Below are 11,547 nucleotides of genomic sequence, written 5' to 3'. Positions count from 1 at the left end.
AATGGTGCAATCTCAGCTCACTGCAACCTCTGCTTTCCAGGTTCAAGCAATTCTCGTGCTTCAGCCTCCCAAGTAGCTGGGATTACAGGCACCTGCCACGATGCCTGGCTAATTTTTGCATTTTTAGGAAAGACGAGGTTTCACGATGTTGGCCAGGCTGGTCTCGAACTCATGACCTCAAGTGATCGCCTGCCTCGCCCTCCCAAAGTGCTAGGATTACAGGCGTGAGCCACCACGCCCTGCCTCTCTCTTTTCTTTTTTTTTTTTTTTTTTGAAACGGTCTTGCTCTATCGCCCAGGCTGGAGTGCAGTGGCCTGATCTTGGCTCACTGCAACCTCCGCCTCCTGGGTTCAAGAGATTCTCCTGCCTCAGCCTCCCAAGTAGCTGGGATTACAGACATGTGCCACCACACCCAGCTAATTTTTGTATTTTTAGTAGAGACAGTTTCACCATGTTGGCCAGGCTGGTTTCAAACTCCTGACCACAGGCGATCCACCCGCCTTGGCCTCCCAAAGTGCTGAGATTACAGACATGAGCCACCATGCCCTGCCTCTTTTTTTCCCCCTATTTTTTTATTTAATTTTATTTTATTGTAAGTTCTGGGGCACATGTGCAGGATGTGAAGGTTTGTTACATTGGTAAATGCGTGCCATAGTGGTTTGCTGCACCTATCAACCCACTGCCTAGGTATTAATTCTGGCATGCATTTGCTATTTTTCCTGACACTCTCCCAGCCCCTACCCCATCACCCCCCCCCCCTTTTTTTTTTTTTTTCAGAGAAGTAAAGTCTCATTCTGTCACCCAGGATGGAGTACATGGAGTACAGTGGCGCAACCAGAGCTCATTGCAGCCTTGAACCTCAGGGCTCAAGCAATCCTTGAGTCTCAGCTTAGAGAGTAGCTGGGACTTTATAGGCATGTGCCGCCGTGCCCAGCTAATTTTTAAAAATTTTTTGTAGTAACAAGAGTCTCACTGTGTTGCCCAGGCAAGTCTTGAACCCTGGCTTCAAGTGATCCTTCCATCTAAGCATCCCAAAGTGGTGGGATCACAGGCATGTGCCACTGCACCTGGCCACAAGCTGAATCTTGAATGACAGGTAGAATTTGGAGAAGCAGACAGTGGAAAAGGAGGCAAGTATCAGCATCAAAGAGAGAACTGAAGAGCTCACAATTCTATCATGGCAGTACCTCCCTGCCCAATCAGTCAGTTGCATCCCAAGTACACTGCAAGTGAGAGGAAGGGCTACCCTGAACAGATGGAATCTTTTTATTCCCCACTCAGGTCAGGCGAGTAATGTGCAAGGGTGTGACATCTCACACATGCACGCGAACACCGAATCATCATGCTCATGAGCTACAAAAGGATCAGCAGATGGAATCTTAAAAAATGGAAGAACCTCACTACCTGTGCTGACATGGGAGGTGGAGCGGCTTTGTCCCCATCTTCCCCTCTCAAAACCGGCCGATTCAGCACGATGCCAGTCTGCAAAAGAGAAAGGACTCTAGGTCAGTCCAAACCTAGCTGTTTCACTAATCGACGTTCTCTCCCAATTCATTCAACAAAACGTATCCAGTGCCTGTCTGCCAGCGCTCCGGCTGGGCACTGAGGAGGACCAAGATGGATACAAGAAATTACAACTAAGCTGGCAAAGGCAAGAACAAGCCAAAAAGAGCAAGCCTCCGCCTTGCTGTGCCGAGATAAAGAAAGAATGAAGACCGAGCCGTGATGGGGTACATAAGGTCTCCTGCAGAAGCTCGGCCTATCCTGACGTCCCGCCGCCAACACCTACCTGGCGGGTGTAGGTCTGCAGCCGCTCCACCAGCTCCTCGCGATTACCTGCGGGGCAAAGTACACGATCAATGGAGCAGCAAGCCCAGCCAGGTCAGACCCCAGCGGCCCGCCTCCGCCCCTCGCGCCCGGGTCTCCCGGGTAACCAGGCTCCGCTTCTCCGCAGGCCCGTAAAGTCCCCTCGATTTCCTGTGTTCCTCACCCTGGATCGGAGCTCCGATCTCTGCCAACTTGGCCTGAAGCTCCTGGGCAGCCCAGGCGCCATAGTGGCCTGGAGGTGGCGGCGGCGGCAGCTGCAATTCCGCTTTGGGAGGCTCGGGATGCTCGGTCGCCATCTTAGCCGCAGGAAGGCGCGCGACCAACCCGGAAACTCGGGCCGGTCTCTGGGCCCACTTTCCGGAACTTCCGGCGGCGCCGTACGACACATCCTCTCTGGTTGGGAGGCGACGCGCACCGAGGCCCACCCGCTGCGGTGCGCTGGGCGACGGGATTCGCCGCAGACGCCCCTTTATCCAGTGGCCCCTCGGCCGTCTGGTCGCTAGGCCTCCTGGGAGTTGTAGTGCGCAGGTCTCGGTCTCTGCGGGCCCTGCGCCCGGCTACGGCCCAGAAAGCCGGCGGCGGGCCGGAGGGCGGGGCTGCGGGGAGGGCTGGCCCTGCCCCGAAGGAGTGTTTTCTGCGCCTCACCTGCGGGAGCGCAGGCTCTCAAGCCTTCCGGCCCGGCTCCCCGGTCAGATCCTCGGACGCTTAAGCGCCCAGGGAGTCCCGAGAGACTCATTTCCCCGGCGGCTCCGCGTTGCGGGCGCCAAGCGGGAGGTTGGAGCCAGTGCCCGGGATAAAACAGTGTCTGATTGTCTGCCCGCCCACCCCCGGCCCAGGCCCGGATGAATGGGCTGAAAGGGGATCCGAGCCGGGAGAGGAGCGGGCCCGCCCGGGCTGAGCTCCAGCTGCCGACCTGGGGGAAGGGCGATACTAAAGCCCCCTTTTCCACCTTCCAGGCCGGCTCAAATGTCGTCTTCTCCACTAAGCTTTCTCCCGCTTTCCTTTCCTTTCTTAGAGTTCCCATAATACATTCGAATCTCCACCGTTTGTTAAGTCTTTCTTGCCATTTCTTCCTACCTGCATCCCAAAAATGTGAGCAGGGACTTGATCTTTTTCAGTCTCGCATCACCTGCTGTTCAAGAGGCGCCCAATAAACGATTACTGGGAAAACGAACAATGTTTCTGGTGACAGTATTTGTGTCTTTTAGTCTCAAAAATAAACTCAGGCCCCTTTTCCCTCAGCCGCACCTGAACTGGGGGCCCACCTTGCCTCCCACTCCCCACCCCAACTCCCCGTGGTCTTTGGGGACACAGGCAGATACTAGTAGGGATTCTTGCCTGCGTAGCATCCACCTCTCGCTGTCCCACACCATCAATTCAGTTTCTCTCCCCACCTCTGCCACTAGCTCTGCCCTCTCACTAACAGCCAGGCTCACTGTGTGTGTTTTTATGTGTATTGAGTAAGGGAATGGGAGACTTCAGTGAAATGGTCTCATTTTCCCCCAAACATCCCCTTCAGATCTTTTCTCCAGCTCCATTTTGCCAACTGTCCCCCGTGGAGAAGAAGCTGGGAACACGGAAAAAAAGAATGGGGCACCAGGTCTGGGGAAGGTGAGGTTTGGGAGAGACGGGGAAAAGGACTGGGTTGAGTAAGGATGGCTCACATCCTAGCACTGGGTGGGAAGTCCTCTTCCTCCTACCCAAACTTGACCTTTCCCCTTTGCATCAATATCACTATGGCAGGCTCCTGCTGCCACTCCCAGAGGGGAAGCCAAACCTGGAAAGGACAGTAAGGAAGGCAGAACAATGGTGCCCTTCCCTCCAGCTTGTCAGCCCACTCAGGCAGAACCTTTCTAGCCCGAAGGAAGGCTGTTCTGCTCCCTGTAACTGGAGAGCCCAGGGCAGGTCGTCTGAGGCTGAAGGCCTCAAGCGATGTGTATGTGCTAGGGAAGGGGGTGGGGTCTCTGAGGCAGGATAAACTAAAGGCTGATGGTGGAGCCTCATTTTATGACAGCTCTGGGAAAGAGGCAAGGTATCAAGATGCTCCTCTGCCCCTGACACAGTGGAGGATTGATGGGCAGAGAAGGTGACATGCCCAAGGGGCCGAACTGGAGCCACCAGCAGTCCTTCTGACTCTCAGAGTCCCTATTTCCTCCTCCTTAACCCTAACAAGGACCCTCATACAATACTACCTATTTCCTATGTGGACCTAGAAGGGCGTATCCAGCCCCTTCCAGTCCCACCTTTGGATGACTACCCAGCTCCAGGATCCTTGCTTTACCAGGCCCAGAGCAAAATAGAAAGCAGGTGGGCAGGTCAGCCACAGAACTCAATGTGGGGCTGTCAGTGTCTGGCATGGCTTTGAGAGGTGCTGCTGCCCAGCTCCCAGGTGATAGGAACTGAGGACTAAGAAGTTCACATGGATCCTTTGTGTGTATTATCTCTGCTACCTCAGAACAGCTTCCCATTTTAGAGCTGGAAGCAATAGGGCTCAGGGAGTTGCCTCTTGACTTTGGGATTTAAGAGCAAACCAGGATTGAACTTGGGTTATTTGATGCCTGATGGCAGGTGCCTAGGCAGGGGTCCCAGCCTCACTATAGCTCTGATCAGGAGTGAGTGGGTCTGGAGTCCTAGCGAGGAAGAATGGGTGAGCAGCCAGAAGCTACATCAGAAGGTATGGGGGACACGCTGGAAGGGAAGTGGGTGTGTGGGCACAGATGGGACCAGACAAGGCTGGAGCACTGCTTCTCTGCTGGAGGAGGATAGAGAAGATGTGGGTACCTGCAAGTGTGCCTGTGTCTCGCTCACCCAGGAGCCCAAGTATGACCGGTGGTGCCCCGGAATACCCAGCAATGCAGGAGTATCCAGACACCTTCCTGGCCTCAGTTTCCCTGTCTGAGTGAGAGAAGGTAGCTGGCCACATTAGTGTCCAACTCTGCAAGGTTGCCAGAGTAAGACAACTGCATCTGAAGATGCCACCCAGAGACTGTTCACGACAGCCAGCGGGCAAGCCGGGGGACCACCCCCCTTCCCACTTTCTTTCCCCTCTCTCCCCTCTCCCCTACTTGCTCGCGGCCTGGCCCCGCCCCTCGCCTTCCTCCGGTGTGCGATGGGGGGCGGGGGGCGGGCAGAGCCGGGAGGAGCGAGCCTAGCGGACGCCGCCACCTGATCCCATCCAGGCGCTGAGAGGCAAGCCACCGGCACTCGGCGCACAGGGCCCTGGGCACCCTCGGACCCCGTGCGGATTTCAAGACAAGGGTCCAGAGATAGCGGCGGCCGTCCCCAGCCCGGGCGAAAGGCAGAGCCCAGGCGCGCGGTGTGAGTACTGCAGTGGCCGGCCTGGGGTTGGGGGAGTGGGAGTGGACCAGACCGGGACGGGGGCCCAGAGGCGGGCGAGAGAGTATCTTGGGGGCCTAGTGCCTGGAAAGCATGAGGAGGGGGGCGCTCTACCCTTGGAAAGTGGGAGAAGATAGGGTGAGCGGGCTAATCTGGCCTATCCCCTATGGTGACCAGATCCCACTGGCAGGATCCCTGGGGGATGCTGGGATGAAATTGAGGGAGCGGGAGGTATGGTGCGGGTGGGCACTAATGGAGACAGGAGGATGGAGGGAATTCCGAGGCAGGGATGATGCGGGGGTGGATGAGAGAGAGAGGAGGCTGGGGGGCCAGGGGCAGACCTGGTGCAGGCTGGGGGGTGGGGAGGAGGAAAAGAGGGAGGTGGAAAGATTTGCTCTCCTGGGCCAGTACTCTGCAGACCCCCTGAAATTACCCCTCAGTAATTTGCAGCTTCCTCTAGAGCACCCTGGGTCAGGGTCCCTCAACACTGGGCTGTCCCATCCCTCAAGTCAGGACAGGATGGAGTCTCCGGGCCATCCAGCAGTCAGGGCCAAGTAGTCCAGTCCAGGGCACCCCTTCCTCTGGGTGCATCAGTTTCAGCTCTGGAGCCCAGAGGAGACAGAGGAGAAAGGGCTCCTTTAGGAGGGTGGGCACCCAGGCCCATTTTCAAAGCTCTGGTAGGCTCTACTATTTCTTTGGTTCCCTAGAGAAAAGCAAGCAATTTGCAAGACTGGGCAGCAGCATGAGGTAGACTGTTCTGACTAAAATTAGCACTGACATTCTGATGAGCCTGGGCGTCCTGACCTGCCTGGGATAACTGGGAGAACTCTCTCCATGGAGAAGACACCAGGCAGAATCGGGAGTCGTGTGAAGCATCTGAAGGCAGGAGCCAGGGCCACTGCTCTAAAGCTCGGCCCCAGCAGCACCACCATGCACCCCATACCAGCCAGAAAATCAGATGTAAACCCAGCCCAATGACCCCTCCCTGACAGGCACTGCCTTGGCCCCATCTCCAAAACAGGCATCTTGGAGTCAAATTGCCAAGGCAAGGCAGGCCTCCCACAATGTCCGAGCAGCACCCTCTCTCAGGACCTGGAATGTTTAGCCTGGCCGAGTGCCTGCCCAGAGGAGACAGGGTTACTGCTTCCAAATACCTGAAGGTCTGTCATGGAGAAAAATGTTCTGTGTGCTCTAGGAGGGCAGCACTACCAAGAGCGCAGAATGGGAGGTGGAAGGGGCAGGCCGAAGCGGGTGCTACCACTGGCAGGGTAATCCGGGCTGTCCCAGAAAGAACCTGAACAGCTGTAAGTTGCTCAGAAATGGACCAGGCTGTATCGGGAGGTGATGAACCCTGTCACTGACAGTGGCCATACAGATGCTGGTGCCCACCTTCAGGGGCTGGTGTCCAGGGAATTCCTGCACTGAGGATGCCCTGTCCCCTACCCCTAAGCAGGCCTCAGACTGGGGCCTGGCTAGCTCCCCAGAGCTCAGCCATGTGGGAAAGTGGGGAAAGGCCTGGGAGTGGGAGGGGGATACCAGGCCCCTGTCACTCTCTCTGTGAGGCCAGTTGAAGCTCTGCCCTGGGAAAGGTCCCCCATAGCTAGGCTTGACTTCCTTGGCTGACTCTGAATCCTCTGAGAAATATTGTGGTTTCTGCAAGTTTAGCGAAAGTGGATGTAGACTCACCCCTTCCCCTCTTGGGATACTTCTGTCTAATCACCAAGTTCTCTAAGCAGCAGGAATGACAGAGGAAAAAGGTGTGTATCCTTAGAGGGCCAAGGGCTCTCACTTCCTCCTGCAAGCAGCCCCAGCCAGGCCAGGCCAGCCCTTCTCTGCCCCAGCAATCCTTGAAGAAACAGGGAAGGCCTTAGACTTCCTCTGCTGTGCCCTTGGTTGCCCTCTGTGACTGGACCCTTCACCCTTGGCTCCGGCCGGATTAAGTCCGTCTGCAGGCAGGTGGAGGGAAGCAGCGATAAGGCCTAGAGAGAAGGGGAGGCATAAGCAGGACATCTCTCCACCCAAACAGGTTTAAATGTAATCCAGGATTAAGGCAGTGGGGTCAAGAAGAGAGACTGGAAGCCAAGCCCAGGGCTCCTGGAAAAGGTGATGATCAAAAGGGTTTTCTCATTACCTCACCCCTCCTGGGACCCAGGTGTCCTAGTTCCACATGCACATGCCCATCAAGTTCCAGGCTCCCCCTCCCCCATGGAGAAGGATATGTGTGAGGGCTGAAGCTGAACTTGAACCTGGAGACTAAGGCCCCACCCTAGCCTGGGGACAGGCATCACTGCTGAAGCGGACTTTCCACAGAAGTTGCCCAGGATTGGGCTGCCCTTAAGCCAAGGCATTCCTGTGGGGAAAGGAGACTTGTGCGAGACCAAGCCCTCCTCCCTTCTCTCACTCCTGGGCTTACCTGGGATGGAAGCTCACCTTCTCCTGGAGATCCTCAGTAGGGCAACAAGCAGGAGCCACCTCTTACCCGACCCACACCCCCGCCCAGGCTGCCATCCCATTGCTTTGGTCAGGCACTTTTCCCTGCAGAGTCAGCTGATGGGGCTGCCTGGGTTTCAGGTGTCTGGGGACGGAATCCAGATAGGGCTCCAGAATTTCAAGACCTTCCTTTCCCTCATGAATTTCTCAGTCTTGGGCCCTCAGGTCAGGAGCTCAGCTAGGAGCACTCAGGACTCAGAAGCATGCAGAATTGCCAGAGTCTAGGGCAAGGTTGGGGAAATCAGTTCTCTACAGAAATAGCATATACAGTGCCTAAGGGCATGGACTTCGGAGCCAGAAACAGCAGGTATGAATCTCATTTCTACTGTTACCAGCTGTGTAGCTATGGACAAGTGATACCATCTCTCAGAGCCTCAGTTTCCTTATCTGTACAGTGGGAATAATACCTATGTCAGGGCTATGGTGAGGACTAAATGGGAATAAGTATGTAATAATATAGTACATAGAGTAAGCCTGCAGTATCGACTCAAAGCCGTATCGATCCAAGGAGGTGAAGGCCTGATCAGGGTTTCTGAGAAGCTCGTTTTCTCTGGGGAGTTAGGACAAACCCTGGGCTACAGCAATTGTGCAAGGAGTCCTGGAGGAGAGGAAACTTTGAGTTGAGACCTCTTTGTTCTGAGCTAAGCCCTGGCACTGAAGCCACTCCACTGGGGAGACATGTACAAATGACCATGAGACAAAGATGAGTTAGGAGCAGGCAGAGAGACAGAGACAGGGCTGAGGGGTGGGAGTGGCTATGGCCTGAAGGGTTGGCTACACCCCAGACCATGTAATTCCACCCAAGACTAGGTTATCTGGAGCAGTGAGGAGATAGGGTCTTGGTAGCAGGAGGTAGGAATCTGATCTGCCCTGGCCTCTCTGCTCACCCCACCTCTTGGAGCTCTTTGCATCAGACCTGCTGGGGCCCAGAGCCCATCTCCTCTGCCCACTGCAAACCCATCTGCCTTCTTCTGCCAGGCTTCTCGGGAACACTGGCCCTGCTACCAGAGCCACAGGATCCCCCATGAGTGCCTGTGAAGGGAGTCCTGGATAGCGAGACCCTGGCTGGTCCAGGGGTGGGTACTCCGCCATGCCACCCATCCTCCAGCGCCTGCAGCAGGCCACCAAGATGATGAGCCGCCGGAAAATCCTGCTGCTGGTTCTAGGGTGCAGCACCGTAAGCCTTCTCATCCACCAGGGGGCGCAGCTCAGCTGGTAAGGGGGCGTGGCCTCGGCGAGGGGCGGGGCCCCAGGGGCCAGAGCTCCCCTCCCAGTTCTTCCACCTGCCAGAAGAGTCCTGCTAGGCTTGGCTCTTTCCCTCTATTCTGAATGTGCTTTCCCTTTAGGGCCACACAGCCTCTCTGGACAGGGACTGCTCTTCAATGAAAGGGTTGAGTGACTTGCTCAAAGTTACAGAATCAGTTAGCTGAGATCCAAATCCAGCTCAACTCCTTCCCACAGCATGCAGCTAAGCATCTCCGCAGCGGAAACAACTTCACACGACTTCCCTAGTGCTAGGCAAGGCCAAGTCCCCTCACTTCTCTGAGCCCCAGTTTTCGCATCTATAAAGTGAGACATGGGGCTGGGCGCGGTGGCTCAAGCCTGTAATCCCAGCACTTTGGGATTCCGAGACGGGTGGATCACGAGGTCAGGAGATCGAGACCATCCTGGCTAACACGGTGAAACCCCGTCTCTAATAAAAAAAAAAATACAAAAAACTAGCCGGGTGAGTAGGCGGGCACCTGTAGTCCCAGCTACTCGGGAGACTGAGGCAGGAGAATGGCGTAAACCCGGGAGGCGGAGCTTGCAGTGAGCTGAGATCCGGCCACTGCACTCCAGCCCGGGCGACAGAGCCAGACTCCGTCTCAAAAAATAAATAAATAAATAAAATAAAGTGAGACATGATGTGTATGACGCAGCCAGTCACCCTCATACAGGGTACCATGTGATTCATGGGAACCCCGACCCTATTCTCACTGTGTGAGCCCAACAAATCCCTGCACCTCTTCGGGGACTTGATGTCCCCATTTTCTACACTGTCTGCCCCTGAGAATGGTGTGAATGGGCCCAGCCCCCCTTGCCAGATAATTTGCTGGTTTGAAATCCCAAACACCCATATTTTAAGAATGAAGCAACAGAAATGAAAGCTTCACGAGGGCTATGATTATTGTTTTGTATATTACTGTATTTCTTGAGCCTAGCATAACCTGGCACATAGTGGAGACCCAAAAAATATTTGATGACTGAATGAATGAGGCTTTAGAGGCCTTAAGAAAAGCATAACAATGGGTTGCTGCAGAGCCCAGTGCCAACCATCTACAAAGTGAGGAGCCAGTTAAAGAGTAAAAATGAGAAAGAACAAAAGGATTTAGTAACCATGTGAGTTGTCTCTAGACTTTGTGTAAGTGATCGTTCTCCTTTTGGCCCTCAGTTTCTACATATACAAAGTGGGATTCCTCAAAGATCTCCAGGGGTCTTTGTCCTTTATTTATTTCTGCATAAACAAATTATCTTAAAGCTTAGCAGCTGGAAACACAAACATCTGTTATTGTGGGTCACGAAGCCAGGTGCGGCTTACTGGGAACTTCTGGACCAAGGTCTTTCATAGAGTTGCAACCAAGGTGTTTGCTGGTGATGCAGTCTCATCTGAAGGCTTGATTAGAAGTGAGCAGCTTCCAAGCTCACTCACGTGGTTTTGACAGGCTTCACTTCAGGTCTTGAAGCGGGCTGATGGACGAGGGCCTTAGGTCCTTGTGGGCTTTTCCCACTTAGTGGTAGCTCCCTATAGGGCTGCCCACTATATGGCAGCTTGCTTACCCCAGCATCTGTCATCCCGGATTGAAAGACACCAAGATACCAGCCAGTCACTTTCTATGATGAAATTTAAGAAGTGACATCCCATCATTTCTGCCCTCTTCTCTTTAGATGCACTGATAAGTCCAGCCTAACTCAGGTGAGGGGAATACTCAAGGGCGTGAATACCAGGAGGCTAGCAGGTAACATAGGGGGCATCTTAGAGGTTACCCAGCACTGCCCTCGACCTTTCCATGAGTGCAGACTAGGCGGGCCGCACCGTGGGGCATCCCACAGTCCTTGGGTAAGGCCAGGGGTCAAGCAGCAGCCCCCTCACACCCTCCTCTCTGCACACCCCCTGGGCCTGGCAGGTACCCCAAGCTGTTCCCCCTGAGCTGCCCTCCTCTGCGGAACTCGCCGCCGCGCCCCAAGCACATGACCGTGGCCTTCCTGAAGACTCACAAGACGGCAGGCACGACGGTGCAGAACATCCTGTTCCGCTTCGCCGAGCGCCACAACCTGACGGTGGCCCTGCCGCACCCGAGCTGCGAGCACCAGTTCTGCTACCCGCGCAACTTCTCGGCGCACTTCGTGCACCCGGCCACGCGGCCGCCGCACGTGCTGGCCAGCCACCTGCGCTTCGACCGTGCGGAGCTGGAGCGCCTCATGCCGCCCGGCACCGTCTATGTCACCATCCTTCGCGAACCGGCCGCCATGTTCGAGTCACTCTTCAGTTACTACAACCAATACTGCCCGGCCTTCCGGCGTGTGCCCAACGCCTCGCTCGAGGCCTTCCTGCGCACGCCCGAGGCCTACTACCGCGCCGGCGAGCACTTCGCCATGTTCGCACACAACACGCTGGCCTACGACCTGGGCGGCGACAATGAGCGCAGTCCGCGCGACGACGCCGCCTACCTGGCGGGCCTCATCCGCCAGGTGGAGGAGGTTTTCTCGCTCGTCATGATCGCCGAGTACTTCGACGAGTCCCTAGTGCTGCTGCGGCGCCTGCTGGCCTGGGACCTGGACGACGTGCTCTACGCCAAGCTCAACGCGCGCGCCGCCAGCTCGCGCCTGGCCGCCATCCCCGCGGCGCTGGCGCGG

The 11,547-nt window shown here is 55.7% G+C and overlaps 2 protein-coding genes across 3 annotated transcripts in view; one reads left to right on the top strand and one right to left on the bottom strand.

The window, feature by feature from the left end:
* SF3B2 (splicing factor 3b subunit 2) overlaps positions 1-2,177 on the bottom strand; it is a 17,235-nt gene extending 15,058 nt beyond the window's left edge. For both annotated transcript variants that reach the window (XM_017857188.1, XM_017857189.1), the window contains exons 1-3: positions 1,991-2,177; positions 1,790-1,836; positions 1,405-1,482 (exon numbers count right to left, since the gene is read on the bottom strand). In XM_017857188.1, coding sequence (XP_017712677.1) covers positions 1,405-1,482; positions 1,790-1,836; positions 1,991-2,123 — 258 coding nt within the window. In that variant the 5' untranslated portion in view covers positions 2,124-2,177. The remainder of the gene's footprint in view (positions 1-1,404; positions 1,483-1,789; positions 1,837-1,990) is intronic.
* A 2,789-nt stretch (positions 2,178-4,966) lies between these two features.
* Positions 4,967-11,547, top strand: part of GAL3ST3 (galactose-3-O-sulfotransferase 3) — an 8,642-nt gene continuing 2,061 nt past the window's right edge. Inside the window, exons 1-3 of the mRNA XM_017857098.1 lie at positions 4,967-5,145; positions 8,632-8,868; positions 10,818-11,547. Coding sequence (XP_017712587.1) covers positions 8,744-8,868; positions 10,818-11,547 — 855 coding nt within the window. The 5' untranslated portion in view covers positions 4,967-5,145; positions 8,632-8,743. The remainder of the gene's footprint in view (positions 5,146-8,631; positions 8,869-10,817) is intronic.

This window comes from Rhinopithecus bieti, unplaced genomic scaffold, assembly GCF_001698545.2.
Source record: "Rhinopithecus bieti isolate Rb0 unplaced genomic scaffold, ASM169854v2 scaffold_44159, whole genome shotgun sequence".
In the NCBI taxonomy this organism is placed as follows: Eukaryota; Metazoa; Chordata; class Mammalia; order Primates; family Cercopithecidae; genus Rhinopithecus; species Rhinopithecus bieti.
The sequence above is the reverse complement of the archived record's forward strand: the minus strand, read 5'-3'. Positions and strand labels throughout refer to the sequence as shown.